The following is a 19,951-nucleotide window of genomic DNA, read 5'->3' as shown; positions in this document are numbered from 1 at the left end:
CTGAAGATATGACACGTTTCTTTTAGAAACCCTTCAGTCATCTGTCAAAGAGATAGGCAAGAACATTTACAAATGAGGCTTGCCCTTACTGGTAAGGAATCAAAATGGGGAAAGAATACCATTTCTCTCCAAAGGCAAAAATATTTATAAAATACTTAGAATAGCCAATTTTATTGTCATTGCATCTTTAAAGTGTCTCACTTTTGCACAAAAACACAAAGAATAGGTCACTTCCTCCTTAAATATACATTTATTACCCAAAGGGGGCAACAAAATTTGATACCATAACACAATTTTCACTCTCATTAATAGAGAAATCATGACTTGATCCCGTGTTCCAGTTCTCAGTGTTTAAAACTAAGACCCTCAAAGTCAAATTGTTCCATGTTCTCACACAGAAAATGAACACATTTGTGTTTCTCCACCACTTTTCCTGATGTGCCTACATCTTGTGAGTTGGCTGGTTGAATAAAAAGCCCAGAATCTCTTATCTCTTGTTGATACACACACACACACACACACACACACGTGTATATATATATATATATATATATACACACACACACACACACTTATATGTGTGCGTGTGTATATATATATATATATACACACACTTATATATTCTACAAACAAAATAACAATTCAGCCATAAGCATGAAAAAAATGGCAAAGATATCTGTAAAGAATTTTAAATACTTCAATGAAGATAAATACCCTGAAACTTTGAAAAAAATTCCAAATACTCAACAAAATTTGTTTCTTTAACAGAGGTGTGCGTACATTAAAAAAAAAATTGTTTAGTTGCTGAGGCTGCAAATTCAATTTTTTTTTTTTTTAATTTACAGATTTTCCCTTCTATTCTTCCCTTCAGGGAAGTGAAAGCATCTGCATTTTGAGTGCAAGGATTTTACTTGTATGTGGGAGAAAAAATATACACCTTATGGTGTGTTCCTATGCATAGTTATTTTTTCTATGCATTATTGGTAGAAAAAGAATTCTAGATTCAATATTTCAAAGAAATTCTATCTTCCCAGAGCTAATGCATTATTGATTTTTATTTATTCTATTTTGTTTATATGCAGATAAATAGGTTTTAATAAAACAGGAGACACTGTTATCTTAAGGAAAATTGAGTTTTACACTTTTTTTTTTTTGGTGGAGAAAGGATACATTTAAAATAGTGCCACCCACAGTAGAAATCATTATTTCATGAACGCTTAAAAATGTAAGTGAGGCTGACATGAGTATTGAGGCTTTGAGTATGAGCATTTGAGGCTAAAATGAATATTGCTATTTATGTATATTGTAATATAATAAGCATACAGGAACTGTAAGTATTATTATATCTCGGGTGCTAGGTGTAATATCACTCAATAAAATTAAATAGATTTAGATATAAGAAACTCTATTTTTATTCATTGAACAATTAAGCTAAGTTGGTGATATTAACCAAACTAATAAAATTGTGTTAAGAAAACTGTCAAGCTCTGAACTGAAATGCCCCCATAATTAATAAATTGAAGCCCAAGCTCCCATGTGACTGTACCTGAATATAGAGTGTTTGGAAAGTAATTAAGGTTAAATGAGGTCACAGGGTGGGACCCTAATCAGATAGGATTGTGGCCCTACTAGAAGAGGAAGAAAAAGATATCCCTCCTTCTCCCTCCATCCCTCTTATCCTCTTCTCCCCTTCCTTCCCCCACCCCTCCCACTCCCCCTCCTTCTCCACCATGTGAGAACACTGAGAAAGTGGCCGTCTGCAAGCCAGGAAGAGGGTCCTTACTAGACTGACACCTTGATCTTGAACTTACCAGCCTCCGGCACTGTGAGAAACAAAATGTTCTTGTTTAAGCCACCTAGTCTATGGTATTTTGTTATGGCAGCCTAAGCTGACTAATCCAAAAAAGTAATATATATTGAACTGAGGCAAGTAAAATGATTTAAATTCTGAAGACCATTAAAATAGAAGGGTTTGTATATTTATATAAAAAGAATAATACATTAAGATATCCTCTGTTTCCATAAAACAAAACCACTATTGTTGAAGATGCTTGGAAGACTTAAATATGAACAATTTTTTCTCAGAAAAGGAATACATGACTTCTGCCATTTTATAATATATTTGTACATATTCCCTTTATCGCTCATGTTTCTAAATCTTTATTTCAAAACTAAATGCCTGCCCCACATTTTTGCTGTGTTCTGTCATGCTTTTAAAGCTAAGTATGATTTCTTAGTAATTGTTCATTTTGCTTTAACGATATTACTCAGTGCCAAATGGTTAAATAAACATACACTTCCAAATATACATTTTCAGGGATAAAGAGGTCTTCACATCATTGTAAGAATCATTCACTCCTTAATAATAATCAACTCAGGACACTAAGAGTCCTCTAATGTCATTTTTATTGTTTTAAATTCAAAGTGATTTATTCTACATTATGTTAAATTTACTCTTGCAAAGGCAAAGATTTTGTGCAAATTCTTCAAGGCAAAGAAAAGGCCCAGACAATAATTTATATTTGAAACAGCTAATTCTCTTTCAAAACTTTAAATTAGAAGGTTTTTAAAATATAAAAATAAAGACTATCAACTAATATGAATGGTGATTTTCGGATTTTCATTTGAATCTAAAACTCACTTTCTCTCAGTGATAAGTAATTTGCAATTTGTAGCTTCAAGACATAACCTTCAATCTACTTTCAGGGTGCAATGTTAGAATTCTGACTCTGCATGGCTACTTCTCAAATATGGGCAAGCATTTACATTTGTGTCTAAGATGAAGTGAAAATTTTCTCATTGATGTTGTTATATTCAATAAAGTTGGGAACCTGAGCCGTAAAAACGGACTCTCTTCTCCCCACTGGTCTCAGTAAAGCTCTTTCTATGTAGAATGTATCAACTCCACTGTACCTAAATATAAGTCGGTATATTAGTTTATAAAATTACCAGCCTTTGAGTCATCACAAGTAAATATAGACAATGAAAAGAAGGGGCAAGTTTAGAACAAATAAACCCTTTTAGAATTATCTGACGGACCAATAAAAATCTCTCTGAGCTGTACATATTTTTTAATGTAGACTGAAAAGAAGACCCTCGCTGATTAATTACTGTTTCTTAAGAACTGCAAATTGGAATTTATCTATCTCTCTGTCTATGTATGTATCCATGTATCTATCTATCTGTAGGGAGTAAATGATTTAGCCTTCCTAAGACATTAATTATGCATAATTACTGACTCTTACTTTACAATATATAAGGAAAGTGGGAAGTAGCCAGTGCTTATGGTTTCAGCATGCACACACCTTTGCTCCCAGCTCATTATAATGCAATTTCAAAGCCGTTATTCTTTCATCAAGCTCTTTAGGGTTTTCCGTCTGCTTCTTCTGTACAATCTGACGTCCAGTTTTGATCACCATTTCCACTTCAGACTTCACTTCACTCAGACTTTTATACAAGTTCTAAGTTAAAACATAAAACAAAACAGAATAATAAGCAATAGTGTCTAGTTCATACTATTATTAATAAAAAGAAACAGGAGTAGAGATCACCTGAAATGCTATTCTATGGTTACAGTTTTAATGGAGTAGCATTTTGCAGCTGTGCTCAATATCTAGCTTTTGCATTTTCTGTTGATTTAATGCTTCTATTTGTAATTATATGTACACATAAAGACATGCATATTGTGTAGTTATACTTACCAAAGTAAGGGTACATAACACATGTATTTAATTCTTCATTCCAAGTTTATAAAGATCATTTCTAAAAGTTATATGATTTCTATTGGGTTGGTCAAAAGGTTCCTTCAGTTTTTAAAGTAAAAATGAAAGATACATTTTTCATTTTCACCAAGAACTTTATTGAACAACACATTCATTGTTTTGTTCCACTACCTTCTGCCATTTTTCAGGTAGCTTCATAATTCCATCTTCCCAAAATGTCTTATCTTTTTGAGCAAAGAACTGTTCCAGGTGGCTTTTACGGTCTTCCAGGGAACTGAAATGTTTTCTATTAAGAGAATTTTGTAAAGACTGAAATAAATGGAAATCTGAAGGTGCAATGTCTGGTGAATACAGCAGATGAATCAGAACTTCCCAGCCAAGCTGTAACAATTTGTGCCTGGTCATCAAAGAAACATGCGGTCTTGCGTTATCCTGATGGAAGATTATGCATTTTCTGTTGACTAATTCTGGACTCTTTTTGTCAAGTGCTGCTTTCAGTTGGTCTAAGTGGGAGCAGTACTTGTTGGAATTAATCATTTGGTTTTCCAGAAAAAGCTCGTAATACAGGACTCCCTTCCAATCCCACCATGTACAGAACATCACCTTCTTTGGATGAAGACCGGCCTTTGGCGTGGTTGGTGGTGGTTCATTTCACTTGGCCCACGATCTCTTCCATTCCACACTGTCGTACAGTATCCACTTTCCATCGCCCATCACAATTTGTTTTGAAAACAGAATGTTTTCGTTACATTTAAGTAGAGAAGCGCAGGCAGAAATACGGTCAAGAAGTTTTTTTTCACTTAATTTATGTGGAACCCAAACACCAAAGCAATTCACATAATCAAGCTGGTGCAAATGATGTTCAACGCTTGATTTGGATATTGTGAGTATGTTGGCTATCTCCTGCATGGTATAACATTGATAGTTGTCAAAAACTGTCTCGATCACTATCAACATCAACTGGTCTACCCAACCCTGGAGCATCATCCAGTGAGAAATCTCCAGCATGAAACTTCGGAAACCAGTTTTTTTTTTTAACATCTTTATTGGAGTATAATTGCTTTACAATGGTGTGTTAGTTTCTGCTTTATAACAAAGTGAATCAGCTATACATATACATATATCCCCGTATCTCTTCCCTCTTGCATCTCCCTCCCTCCCACCCTCCCTATCCCACCCCTCTAGGTGGACACAAAGCACCGAGCTGATCTCCCTGTGCTATGCAGCTGCTTCCCACTAGCTATCTATTTCACGGTTGGTAGTATATATGTCCATGCCACTCTCTCATTTTGTCACAGCTTACCCTTCCCCCTCCCCGTATCATCAAGTCCATTCTCTAGTAGGTCTGCGTCTTTATTCCTGTCTTGCCCCTAGGTTCTTCATGACCAATTGTTTTGTTTTTTAGATTCCATATATATGTGCTAGCAAATGATATTTGTTTTTCTCTTTCTGACTTACTTCACTCTGTAGGACACACTCTAGGTCTATCCACCTCACTACAAATAACTCAATTTTGTTTCTTTTTATGGCTGAGTAATAGTCCATTGTATATATGTGCCACATCTTCTTTATCCATTCATCTGTTGATGGACACTTAGGTTGCTTCCATGTCCCGGCTATTGTAAATAGAGCTGAAATGAACATGGTGGTACATGACTCTTTTTGAATTATGGTTTGCTCAGGGTATATGCCCAGTAGTGGGATTGCTGGGTCATATGGTAGTTCTATTTTTAAGGAACCTCCATACTGTTCTCCATAGAGCCGTATCAATTTACATTCCCACCAACAGTGCAAGAGTGTTCCCTTTTCTCCACACCCTCTTCAGCATTGTTTGTAGATTTTTTGATGATGGCCATTCTGACTGGTGTGAGATGATATCTCACCGTAGTTTTGATTTGCATTTCTCTAATGATTAATGATGTTGAGCATTCTTTCATGTGTTTGTTGGCAATCTGTATATCTTCTTTGGAGAAATGTCTATTTAGGTCCTCTGCCTATTTTTGGATTGGGTTATTTGTTTTTTTTTATATTGAGCTGCATGAGCTGCTTGTATATTTTGGAGATTAATCCTTTGTCTGCTGATTCGTTTGCAAATATTTTCTCCCATTCTGAGGGTTGTGTTTTCGTCTTGTTTATGGTTTCCTTTGCTGTGCAAAAGCTTTGACGTTTAATTAGGTCCCATTTGTTTATTTTTGTTTTTATTTCCATTTCTCTAGGAGGTGGGTCAAAAAGGATCTTGCTGTGACTTATGTCATAGAGTGTTCTGCCTATGTTTTCCTCTAAGAGTTTGATAGTGTCTGGCCTTGCATTTAGGTCTTTAATCCATTTGGAGTTTATTTTTGTGTATGGTGTTAGGGAGTGTTCTAATTTCATTCTTTTACATGTAGCTGTCCAGTTTTCCCAGCACCACTTATTGAAGAGGCTGTCTTTTCTCCTGTATATTCTGTATATTCTTGCCTCCTTTATCAAAAATAAGGTGACCATATGTGCGTGGGTTTATCTCTGGGCTTTCTATCCTGTTCCACTGATCTATGTTTCTGTTTTTGTGCCAGTACCATACTGTCTTGATTACTGTAGCTTTGTAGTATAGTCTGAAGTCAGGGAGCCTGGCAAACCACTTTTGACATGTTTGATCAGCCACAGCACCTTCTCCATACACTGAACAAATTTTTTTTTGCATTTTTACCTTTCTTGAAATAATAAAGCATAATATGCTGAAAACATTGCTTTTTTTCTCCCATCTTCAATATTAAAATGGCTACACAAAAAGTCACCAATTTTGATGTGGTTTTTTTAGATGCATGCCGATATGACAGCTGTCACAATACAATCTAACAAAATTGTTTTGAATGAAGTTAAACACAACTAAGTGCTAGTGGAGCCATCTTACAGTAAAAACCAAACAAACTTTTTGGCCAACCCAAGTTTTTAAATGTTACAATTATATAATTCTAGCTGTGAGTTTGGAATAATTCATTTACTCATTCCCCAGGTATTTGTTGAGTGCCTGCTTATACCAGACAGTATTTGAGTCACTAGAGAATCAGTGGTGGCCAAGCCAGACACGTTCAGTGTTGTTCTCATGGTGCTACGTTATAGTTGGGATAAAACATCTAAATTTCCAGACCATAATTTCAATATATATTAAATCATATACAAGGAGGGAAGGTAATTTTAAATGTTAATTAATTATACAAATTTATTTTCTTAATGGGGCTGATTAATTAACTATAGAGTGATATAAAATATTATGTAAAACTCACATGTACATCACAACTATAAAGAACACATATATTGGTTCACAGTAGTATACTGCCATAACAAATCCTCATGAAACAAATGTCATAGCTTTCCCTTGTAGTTATTTTACTTGGAAAGATATGTGCATTTGAATGTATGCATATATGCATGCATGCGTACATGTACATATGTATATGTCTATATGTATACATGCATATGTAATAGTTTACTTATACATTGCTGCATTAAGTTGTTCAGTGGTGAGTCTGAACAACAAATATTTATTTTATTGGTACTAAGAAATAAAGTTGCTAGTAGGTAATTGCTGTTATTTGGGAGTCAGGAAAGAAATTAGGTTTGCTTTTTCTTTTCAGTTTAAAATCAGTGTTTAAAACAAAGCATTTTGTAAATGCTAAGCAATTATCCTATTCATTAAGGCTACATACATAAATATTTCCACCTTAATTCCTTCTTTGATGATTGCCTGATGTTATTATTCCTTTATTAATAATTGTGAGTTCTTTCTGAACTTTCCATATGATTTTTTAATTCATTTACTTCTATCTTAGGAATTATAAACATATCTGGGTATTCAGAAACATTTAAATCATTAATTATCACACTGGGACTGAATTCTTGAATTTTGGAATCAGAGATACCTCCAAATGACTTACTATTTAAATTTTTTTAAATGTCAATTATTTACCTTTATGAGGAAAGCTCACTCAAAGTACTAAATAGCCATTTACATCGTATCATTCAATAGATAAAATATTTAGCATTAAGAAAGGAAAACAGTCTTTATATTTGTCTGTGTTCATGTTTGTAAGACTTTTTTTTTTAAGGCCGCACCATGTAGCATATGGGATCTTAGTTCCGCGACCAGGGATAGAACCCGTGCCCCCTGCATTTGGAGCATGGAGTCTTAACCACTGAACCGCCAGGGAAGTCCCTGTAAGACTTTTTTTAACCGAACAAAAATTGCTTGAAAGCAAAGGCCATGATTATAGTATATGTGAGAGAGCATCTTAAGTAATGAAAAATTACAAAAGTTGTGAAGAAAATATATCCTTATGGAAGAACGACTTGAATTGGTCCTGACATTTAAACCAGAACCAGAACCAGATTGAGTAAATACTTTGATCTGTTTCCTCTGTACTGAGTCAGGGCATAGTAACACCTGGGTGCAGGTAGGGTTTTTTTTTTTTTTTTTTTTGCAGTTCATATTAACTAGCAGACAAGTTTTATGAGGTACCATTAGAGACCTGTTCCTAGAAAAGAATGAACAGCTCTCCCTTTGTGAATATACTTAGCCATGATGATAATGTACATGGGTCATTTTGCTTTCAATTTTTTTTAAATGTAAGATGAAATATGCTCCCATGTATTCCTAATGTTACTTATCTAATACCAGCTAATATATAAAATGATATTCAAAATTTCTTTTGGGGGTGAGAATATTTATAATAATGATGCCACTGAAATGCAGCCTGTATTATTAAGCTATGTTACTGAATAAAAATTACTCCATAATTTTTCACAAAGAAAATTTTTGTTTATAAGAATGATATTTTCCCATTCATAATGATATGATTGAAATGTACCCAAGGGTTTCTTTCTCATTTATGTTATGGAGTAGAAGCAGGAACAATACTTAAACACAAAGTACTAAATAAACTTTTTTCCCATTAATGTTAACAGCACTCAGTGTTTTTATTTTATGTGAATTTCTACCCTGATACTCCATAGTACACATACATTTATAATAATACTTATATTTACTCTAGTAGATGCCCTCATAACTCAGCTTTACATTATCAGAAGAGTCATCTGACTTGGTGAATTTTCAATAAGTGGAACAAAGAACACTGCTCTAAATCCCCGTAGTGAAGATTTACACTACAGGCTAATAGTCGGTGCCTCTTTATTCTGTCTTTGTGGTCTGGCAGAATTTCACTGCATAGCCAGCCCTGATATTTAATGGAAAGATACTAGGGTTTGGAGTAAGCATGCCTGGATTGGAATTTTGCTTTTGCCTTTCACTTGCTGTTTGTCTTTAAATTCTCTCATTTAATATGTGGCCTTGAGAATTAAAGGTGACTTGTGGTGGATCACTTAGCTTCCTTGGCACTCATTTCTAGAATTGTTTTTATTACTGTGGATACTGCCGTTGTTGCTGTTTGCAGACTAACATATTTCTTTCCAGGATTTCCATTTAAAAATATTTTCAAAGTTCCATAAGAATTAAACAAAGGCAATTTCCTTTATATTCTGCACAGTCTTTGAAAACTTATAGACTCAAAGAAGACATTTTCAGAAGAGGTATTAAGTGGCTACTACTTCAGTAATAGTTCTTGTCTCTCAATACACCTGTGCTAATTTTTGTTCTTATACCAAATATTGTTCCTTATTCCAATAAGGAAAGTCAAGCGGTAGCTGCATATTTGCCATCTGAAATACATACCACACAATGATTTAACTGTGACTGTACTACTTCCTGTTCAACACTCTTTGTTTCCAATGCAGGCAAGTGCATCTTCACTTCATCTAAAATCATCTTACTTTCCTGTAGACGCTGCTCAAAATTGGCTGGCTTCTGGAATAATCGAAAGTTCATGGAAACATCTTGCAATTTTTTCTGTAAAGAAAAAGCACCAATTTAATTTTGTCTTCCAAACAATAACCAGTCATATTCTTGTTAACATATCTTCCTTTATTCTGGAAGATATACAAGAATAAAAATAAAAACAAACTGAAGAAACCCTTTTTTCATTTGTCCAGCACAAAGAATACATGCATTTGGGAGAAGAATTCAGTAATTGTTCTTAAAGTGATACTAAATAAACGACAATTTATTAACCTATTTTATCCTTAAAAGGTAGAATTCAAAATAGTCTGTATCATTTATATATTATTTGTAGTTTTCAACTAATGCCCTTAATTCCAATTTGCTAATAAGCAAGTTATCTAATATAGACTATATTTTAATATCCAACTAAAACAAGCTCCTTAGTTAATGGAATAATACATACCTGTGTCACTTCAATTTGGGATAGTACCCTTTGGGCAGCTTCCTTTCCCTGGTAATGTTTCTTCATTTCTTCTAAACTGATCTCATGACTTGTCAAATCAGATTGGATTTTCTGTTGGGAGGACAGCATTATAAGTCAGCATACTCTGCAAGTTACTGCAAAGAACAACTCACCTTCCAAGAAAATGGAATTTGAAACTCTCTCAAAACATTATTACAATGTAGCCTCTTTCAAAATGACAATAAATTGATTTTTTTACTTATCAAAAGTTATCAAAAATGAAATTATTTATCTCCTATTGGGCTTATTAATAAAAATAAATTATCCTTTTGAATCAGTGATAATAGCTGTTTCAGATATAATTTTCAGTAGGAAGTATCTATTTATATCTAATATGTGAAATTGATATTCTTTTATCTTTGTATTTACATTCAAAGCTGACCAAAGATGTTAGCCTTTATTTAAAAAAGGCCAACTATGGCAGCGATAAGGCATAATGAGAAAGTTGAATGTGGACAATATTCCTTAATAGTGATCTTTACTCAGAAATTCTATGCCATATTTCAGTTAAATTTCAGGGAAGCTATGTATCTAGGAAAGGGAAGCTAAATGTCTCGACTGGCCTTGCTTTTTGTCTGATACGTACTTAATAGCTTCCTGCAGAGACTGTTTTTTAAACTTTAAATAAATATAAAATATTTATATATTTTCTAAAATGAGTAAGGACATTTTTGATCAAGTTGTATTTAAAAGTATGTCTGTATTTGACTTATACACTTCTGAGCCAGTTACAGGAGTGGGTCAAATCTGGTAGTGTGCAGGGACAAAAACAATAAATTCATTCAGTTATTTCTACCAGATCCAGCAAAAATTAGCTACTGGTCAAATTATTCTAATTTAAAATTCAGTCATTGTCAGATTATCGTAAATAAGAGAAGAAAATGATTAACTTATACCACAGGGCCCATAAAATTTCCATGCAAAACAATTTGTATAATGCATATTAATATAACCTAATTTACACCAATTGGAGTCAATTCTGGCACATATTATTAGAAAATAACATCAGTTTGCTTAGCAGTTACCACAGAGAACTACAGCCCTGAAATGAGTAATGAGAAACTCCAAGAAAATGGGTTAAGTGGTGAAGGAGTTTTTCAGAATACAAGGTTATAAATGTACAGATACACCTTAATATTATTCCTTAGCATATTGATTCTAATAATTACAAAGGCAAAGTAATTACAAATTACTTAAGTAATTAGAATTCTGGTTTAAAATAAAGAAGAGCAAAGACTCAAGCAAATCCATATATATATATATATATATATTTTACTATATATAGTATCTTCAGTGGTTGAACTACGACGTTGCATAAGAAACAGTGGTATGTACCTATTCTCCAGGAACCATAGAATTTGGGGGTTAGGGATCCATGTTAGTGCATAGCATTGTTCATACACCTAGAAATACTAAGGAGTCTGAAAAAATTTAATGGGAGTATACACAGTAGAGTAATACTTACAGGAGAGTTAACAGATGTCATAGGAGAGGTGATGTTAAAGTAGACTATGAATAATTAGTAAGCATTGCTGGGGGCATCAGATGCTTTAGGAGGTTTATGATCTTAACTTCTCAGGTGGAAAAGTCTCACCCCCTCAAAATGGTGGGCCAATAACAGCCATGTCTCTGTCACATAACTCTGGCCACCCCCAAATCATGGAAAATTAGAACATAAAGAATGCCTGTGCCCAGTTATGTCCATCAGACTCTCTCGGAACTGACAGGAGAAAGTCTGGTCAAGCTCTGTGGGCGCTTGGAACTGTGTCACGTATGAGACTGTGCTTATGAAGTCTCTAGTTTGCACTGTCAGTTTAGGAAGAGCAAAGATCCATAACCAGAGAGAGAAGTAAGAAAGAGATAGTAGGAACAAAAATATTGATGGCTTTCAATAATAGGCTGAAGCAGATAGCATCTGCCAAAGATGGCTGCAACAACAGTGTCCGTACCACATACTCCTCTTACCATTCCCCCACTAAGAGGTAGAGTTTATTTCTTCACCTCTTTAAATCTAGGTCAGCCTTATGATTGCCTTGACCAGTAAAACAAAGCACAAGTAATGCTCTGCCATTTATGGGAAAAGCCCTTAACTGGCCTAGTGGCTTCCACTTCTGCCTTTTTGGAACACTCACTCTTAGGATGCCCCCTCTTGGAACCCATCTGACATGCTGTGAAAAGCCTAAGCCACATAGAGAAGCTGTGGAGAAGTGTTTCAGTGAATAGTCCCAAGTGAGCTTTCAGCTCACAGTGAGCATCAATGCTAGACATGAGGGAACCATCTTGGGCATCCAGCCTATTTGAGCTTATAAGTCACCGTAGTACCAGCCAACAAATGCCCGCAATCACATGAGAGACCCCAAGAGAAACCATCCAGCTGAGCCTTCTCAATCCACAAAACCATTAACAGAAAATGATAATTTGCTGTTACAAGTGACCAAAACACAGGTTCTAGTCTCTTCCTGAGTAAAAACGTTATTCTTGCCCTTGGTTTCCATGAGACATTCCTGTGCCCTTATGACCAGCTCCCTTCCCTCATTTTTGTTTTGGCTTTAGTTAATTCATTTTTGTTACTTGTACCTAAGTGTACTAAAGAGTACACTGGATATGCAAGGAGATGAGAGTTTTAAAAACAAAAGCATTCTTGAATGATGGAAAACAAGGTGTGGACAAGGCACTGAACCACATGAAGAGTTTGGGAGAACTGAAATAATGCATAGAGAATTAATACACATCCACAGAAGTATAACTAGAAACGTAGGTGGGAATGAGGTATTAAATAACCTCATGGCCTAAATGAAAAGTGTCCAGTTTTTTTTTAATATGAAGATAAAGTTTAAAGTTTAAAAGTGATCAGAATCACAGATAATGGTTTTACTGCTAATATTTAATCTAACTATTAAGGCAATTCATAATGAGAGAATTCTTCTATAAACTCAGTAATACTTTGATATGAATTTGTATTTTATTAATCATATATAGCTACATATGTGTGTGCATTTTTTTAAAAAAAGAAGCAGCATCACTTGTACAAACAGTATTTATTTTAGTGCACTCAAACATTAGAGGGAAATAGAAAGGGAGGGTCAGGAGAGAACCATGGAGAACAGAAAAATTTAGGGATGGGAGAAGAAGGGAAACACCAAAGAAAGATAAGGAACAGTCTAAGAGAAGAAGAGGAACAACCAGAAAAGAGAGAGGGTGCCACTGAAATCAAGTGCTGTGAGAGCTTTAAGAATGAGCGAGAGGTCAACAATGTCAATTTTGAGACAGATCAAATGAAATAAGTACTAATAAGGGCATATTAGCTGGTCAATGAGCACTGTAGCTAGGACAGAATCCGTAGATGGTAAGAGCAGAAATCAGGTTTTCAAGGGCTGAAGACTGATTAAGGACAAGGAAATACCCTTATAAAACAGTTTAAATCATTTTTGAAGACTTTTGTCTCCCCACATAATGAAATGTAGGTCAGTGAGAATTGAACACGTATTAAGGCCATATGAAAGAAGCCAATGGACAAAGCATTTTTTTTAAAGCATATATGAAGATAATTGATTAGAAGAACCTTGGAGGAAATGAGAGGAAATGGAGTGAAGGGCAAAGATCAATAATCAGTGGAAAATATTGACAGGTGGAGAGGTGCCACTCTTTCAGAAGCCAAAGGTAATACATAAAGATTTTGGGTGTGGAGAAGCAGAAAGTGTAATGCTTCCTACTTGATGCTCTCTGGGAATCAGAATAGTGTTAAGAGAAATCTGGATTTAAATCTCAGGGCTCTGACTTGCCACCTGGGCAAAGCACCAAATTTTTTTAAGCCTCAATTTTCTCATCTCTAAACTGATGGTGATAATGACAAGCCAGCAATGAAGCATTATCATAATTTGTAGGCAGAGTATCTGGGAAAATTCTCATGTCTGCAGTAGACAACTATATTGGTTTTGGTAAAAAGATTAGAGGCGATAGTATATGTAAAAATACCTGCTCAAGTTGTCTGCACAAATATCTACTCATAAATTGTCAGTGTCATTATATACCATTTGTCTATAAGCATGAGCCCCTTGATATCTGCTGAGGATGAGAGAGGAGAGGATTGAGGAGGAATCAAAAGGAAAGTGATGAAAGTTGCATAGCCATTACAGAAACTGGGAAAGGAAAATGATGAGTGAAAAATTAAAAAGATATTCAGAGAGAGAAGAGGGCCCAAATTATATACCTGTAACAGTATCTGTCCACATGTTTTTAACTAATTCATCCATTTGGCACTCAAGGTATATATAGTAGAGGAAAAAATGAAACATACACCTAATTCCTTTAGGCTTTTATACTAGAGGGGTGAGAGAAGAGCACTGAAAGAAATAATCATTATTATCATCATCACCAAAATGGACATCTGTGTGACCTTATGTCCCAACAGTTCACATATATTCATTTAATTATCTAATCAAACTAAGGTAAGTATTTACCATCCTAAATTACAATTACAAATGAGATTAGAAATGTTGACTTGTCCAAGATAAAGTTAGGAAGTAGCAAATTCAATGCCCTTTAAAGAACTATACTGACTCTTAAATTATGATTTAAAAATAAAAATATCCTCCAATTGGACATTTATCAGAAAAAAACAGACATCTAATCTTATTTGCATACTAATAATACTTAGCTTATCCATTCAATTCAAGAAGGAGATTCTGCGACTACCACCTTATTCCACACAGTGAGAACAAACCATTGACCCTATTCTTAAAAAAATATCTGTTCTAGGGAAACGGAACATAGAGATACAAGTAAATTACAAAGCAGAAATGCATGCAATATAATGGAAAAATCATGCTATGCCATACAAGAGAAGAGAAATATTTATTTCTACTATAGAATCTGGTAAAAGTTTAAGAAATTGGCGTAATTTAAGTTCCATATGGCTGATAAGGGGGTTTTAGAGGGGTAGATAAGATAATAAGAAAATGGGAATTCATTCCAGGTGTGGGAACCACACTAGAAAAGACTGAATTTGGAGTGTGCAGAGTGTGAATACTTACTTTCACGGAAGTAGAACTGGATTTGGGTAGAGTAAAACTTACTATCTAGAGGAGGAATTAATGAAAAGCTACTGAACCTTAAGTTTCAGGGCTGGTCACTTGCAAAAAGAATTCTTCTATAACTGCATTTAATTTTCTATTTGTAATTTGTATAGTTTTTTTTTTCTTAAAGATTGCCCCCTCAGAGCTGCCTGCAGTAGCATAGCATTACAAAAGAAAACCAAAATAACTTAAGTGATCATTGAAACACAGGTCTTCTGATGACTAATTCCACATTTTTCCAGATGACCCATACTGTTGTCATGACTTATAAACAATAGGAACAACAATAACTTACAAAAACACATGACCAAAAACTTAACTTTTATCTGTCACAAGGGGATGTGAAGGACCATGTAACATGTGAAGGGAAAGTTTGGCAATTTGGAAGTTTCAATGCAAAGAATTATATGGACTTTGAAATGTTCATATTTATATGAAGCAGTTACATAGACTGTTGAGAGGATGAATTTCTATACTCTTAGAAAGGTCACCACTACTAAAATTATTAAAACTGAAAAAACTGATGGTTGAACATCATATAAAACTTAGATTTTATCATAATTTATAGGCAGCATTTCTAGAAAAATTCTCATATCTGTAGTATGATTCCAATAGGATTAGAGATCAAAATTTCCTTATAAATTGAGTATATTATGTATGAAAGGAGCACAGGGGCTAAATATATTTTGTAAATTAAGGATAACCATGTGTCCGTGCTACAGAACTTCTCAGAATATTTTATATATTAATATGCATTAATATCCAAGAGGGATACAGTTCTTTGCTCAAATTATCCTTTTGCTTTTCTTTGGCAGAGTATACCACACAAGTAGATTTGGGAAGAACTATCTCATGTACTTAGTGTATATATTTAGTGATAACAATTTAATTCATTATTAAGATAAGATAAAAATGGACATCTATTTCCAATTGATTCTACTTTGGGAAGGCTGTATAACATGCATCACACTTATACTTAGCTAGCACATTTAAAAACTGATTCCACAATTCTTACTTTCAAGTGACAATTCATCTTTAGTTTGTACTTAGGATATCTTTTACCACCTACTTTATTTAAGGTCATCAGATTATCATTCTGGAACTACATAATTTAAAAATCCTTATCACTTTAGGGCAGGCTTATTGTGAAATAGATAAGTGATTTGTTTAAATAACAGTATTATGGAAAATTATAGGTAAAATGGACAATCTCCCATTTACAAATTCCTCTTAAAAAAAAAGATGAATATTACATCGTCTTTCCTGATACTATAATCAGACAATGAAAAAAATAACATTTAAAAAACTTTTTAATGTAGAAGAAAACACTGGGATTGGAAGATTTCATCCAAAGGATAATGATTTCCATAGTTGGCTACCGGATTTCTAAGGTCTGCTAAAGATCTAAAGACTGTACTATTTGAGTTCTATATTCACCTAAAATATACATCTACTAGCATACAGATGATAAGTGTTTGAAGAAAATAAACAACTGATCTTGTGAAACTGTCAGCTTCATATAAAATCAGTAATTTGTAAAAGAAACAAAATGAAAGGAAGTAGCAAATGAGTGCTGCTGATTCAGAATACCCATGTATGCTCTAAAAGGAGCTCTCAATCCAATATTTCTCAGGATCACTGGATGTTTTCCATAAAAGTGAAATAATATAAAGCTAATTATATCGTCATGCCCTTACCAAAAAAAGACATTTGACAATACAGTAATTATGTTCACAACTAGCACTATTATTGAAAGTAGGAAACAACAGTGGAAATGAATATAACCATTTTTTCCATTAGAGATGGTAAAGGGCAAATTAGAAAACTAAAAATCAATCAAACATTAATGACATTTCCAATATAGCATTTTACAATTAACTGAGCAGAGAGCAGGGCTTTTTATCATGATTTACCTCACCAGACCATTCTCATATATCAAATTAACGACAGAAAATGGCAAGCAAAATTAAGCCGTAACTGCCTAAAGTATTTAATGGAAAAAAGGAAACTTTGTATCAAATAATTATTGAAGCTTTTCTCACATCAAATAAAGAAAATGACTCCGAGGGAAAAAAATAACTAAAATATTTCAGAAAGAAAAATATTAGAAGATGTGAGGTTAAGACTACGAATGGAGAAATTTAACACTGTTAGACGAGTCATTTTTAAACAGTAATTTTGATATTACATCCGCAAGAAGGGGAAATGGCCACATGCAACACATATTCTAAAATTAAAAGAAGAAAATGTACTCGAGGATCTTAGATACTTTGTACTTTTAAAACATGTGGAGGGGCTTCCCTGGTGGCGCAGTGGTTGAGAATCTGCCTGCTAATGCAGGGGACACGGGTTCGAGACCTAGTCTGGGAGGATCCCACATGTCGCAGAGCAACTAGGCCCGTGAGCGACAACTACTGAGCCTGCGCGCCTGGAGCCTGTGCTCCGCAACAAGAGAGGCCGTGATAGTGAGTGGCCCCCGCTTGACACAGCCCTTGCACAGAAACGAAGACCCAGCACAGCAAAAATAAATTAATAAATTAATAAACTCCTACCCCCAACATCTTAAAAAAAATGTGGAACATGAAAAAAATATAATCTTTCACATCTTCTGCAACTCTTGCTTGTGATTATTTCCCACACGATTAAACAAACGTCAAAATCACAATAATAGTCATTTTATATTGGGGAGTAATCAGTTCTATATAGTAGTACACAGAGGCAGCATTTCAGTGTTAGAACAGATTTAAAATTCATTGCATTGTGTTTACCATTATATCTATATTACTGGGTAAAAGAAAGGGAATTATTTGTTATGGTTATGTGGAGTTTAACATCGGAGCCCAAATATCTATAATAGCTCTCCATTTTCTTGTTCTGTGATTAAATTATTTCATTATTACATAAATCCAGAATGAATTTCCCTATGTAAGTTTATACTGTCTAATTCATAAATCAGTGAGGTAGGCTGTAAAGTTAGACTGTTTTGAGTCGTTTGGCAATCAAATGTGCCTATTTCTACTATAAAAGTCTTTCTTATTCCATAATGAAATCATAAACTTAATCTGATAGACCAAAATCTGCATTTAGGTCTTTATTTTTTAAGCACTGATTTTGAGAATTTGTAATGTTTACATTTAAATATGGCCAAATATATTTAAAGTGAGTTAGAAGATTTAGCTTAAATACAGGAAGACCTCAGTTATGAATTATTTTGATGCGCAGCTAATGTAATCATCTTAAATTAACAGCTTTCTTTAGTAAAAAGAAGATCCCTCTTTTCTGTTTATTGATACTCATTTCTCTTTATTGATATTCACTGGGATGGAAAAAGAGATGGAAGGAAGAAATCTGGTCTGTAGTGAACCTGGAATGCCCAAAAGTCCTAGCTTGATAAGCAAAATACAGGAGAACTTTCCGATGATGATTATGAGATCCTCTCCTTTGATGGTAATTTGTTTGTTTCCTAAATTGTTCCTTTTTTCCCCCTCTACTCATGAACATAAATCTACTCTGTGGGATATGAGGCTGCAAAATATGGGATCAGGAACCTGCCAGACAAAAGAACTAGAACAATTTAGCTATTACAATCACTGTTAAGCAACCCCACTGCTTCTAGTGGTAATATGAGTATTGGGGTCATACTCTCCTCTATAAAATGTGCATCATCAACACATAATGATGTGGAGCATTTCAACAGGTACCCATGTTAGACTGTTCTAACATATTGGAGATTCAAAATATGAGATTACTGGAAAAGGGGAAAAAATTACAGATTGAAGTATCTGTGTAGTCTTAAGAATTACAGACATTTACATGGCTATTTAGACACAGTTATCACGGCTCCTACAATGATTTAGAGATACATACAAGGTAACTGGCACATTAACATATGTGGAATTAGGGGAAAAAAAGAAGAAAATAAGAAAACTAAGCCAAGTTCATCTTCAAACATCCATACTGAAAATTCTACTTGTGTAAATTAATTTGTTCATGTAGGAGTTCTCAGCTACATTTTCTACTTTCACTCATTTCCCATAAGAGTAAGCAAACAATCAATATAGGAAAGTCACCAAAGTCTGACTTCCACCCCAACTTCCTCCCATTGAAATCTTGTCACCGCCATAGGTGAGAATGTCAAATAGTGGTGAGAAGTGTGATGTGAAAAAAAGAGACTGCAGCTACTCAGCCATTACCAGTAATGAACTATCGAAAGTTCTCAACCTTAGCTACATATTAGAATAACTCAGGGTGGGGAGGAGTTCCAAAAAATTCTGATGACTGAGTCCACCTAGAGATTCTGACTTGATTGGCCTGGGGTGCAAAGCTGGGTACTTGGAATTTTGCTTCCAGACCTTAGGTGATAAAACTAAATCTCTGTATTTCACAATGTTCTTTAGGAAAATTAAATAAAGTAAACAACTCTATTCATGCCGTGTGCTTCTCCGCAGTTATCAATTTGATGATTTTATTCTGTAAAGTTGTTTCGAAGAAACACTCATAGGGTTTTTTATATTTAGTCGTACTATTTTTGAAATATGTCTTAAATTTTTGATTTTTATATCTAGAAGATAAAATTTCTATATCTAGAAGAGCTTTCTCTATTTGCTTTACTCTATTTGAATCAATAAGATGTCATCTTAATTCTGTACTTTAATAAAAACCTCTCTTTAAATATGCTGGCATTTTGATGCTGTAGTCATATGATTTAAGAATTTGGTTTGGTTAAGAATTATTTTTTTGAAATAAAATACTCGAATCAACGTATGCGGTGATATTCTAGCAGTATGTAGTTTTATTGTCTAAAAGGTTAAACTTTATTCCT

The 19,951-nt window shown here is 34.2% G+C and overlaps 1 protein-coding gene across 2 annotated transcripts in view; it reads right to left on the bottom strand.

Moving 5' to 3' along the window:
• Positions 1–19,951, bottom strand: part of DMD (dystrophin) — a 2,128,065-nt gene that overhangs the window by 1,303,897 nt on the left and 804,217 nt on the right. For both annotated transcript variants that reach the window (XM_067723245.1, XM_067723244.1), the window contains exons 31-33: positions 9,995–10,105; positions 9,427–9,600; positions 3,306–3,461 (exon numbers count right to left, since the gene is read on the bottom strand). In XM_067723245.1, the coding sequence (XP_067579346.1) occupies positions 3,306–3,461; positions 9,427–9,600; positions 9,995–10,105 (441 nt within the window). The remainder of the gene's footprint in view (positions 1–3,305; positions 3,462–9,426; positions 9,601–9,994; positions 10,106–19,951) is intronic.

Source organism: Pseudorca crassidens, chromosome X, assembly GCF_039906515.1.
Source record: "Pseudorca crassidens isolate mPseCra1 chromosome X, mPseCra1.hap1, whole genome shotgun sequence".
Lineage (NCBI taxonomy): Eukaryota > Metazoa > Chordata > Mammalia > Artiodactyla > Delphinidae > Pseudorca > Pseudorca crassidens.
Note: the sequence above shows the minus strand (reverse complement) of the source record. Positions and strands in the feature narration are given on the sequence as shown.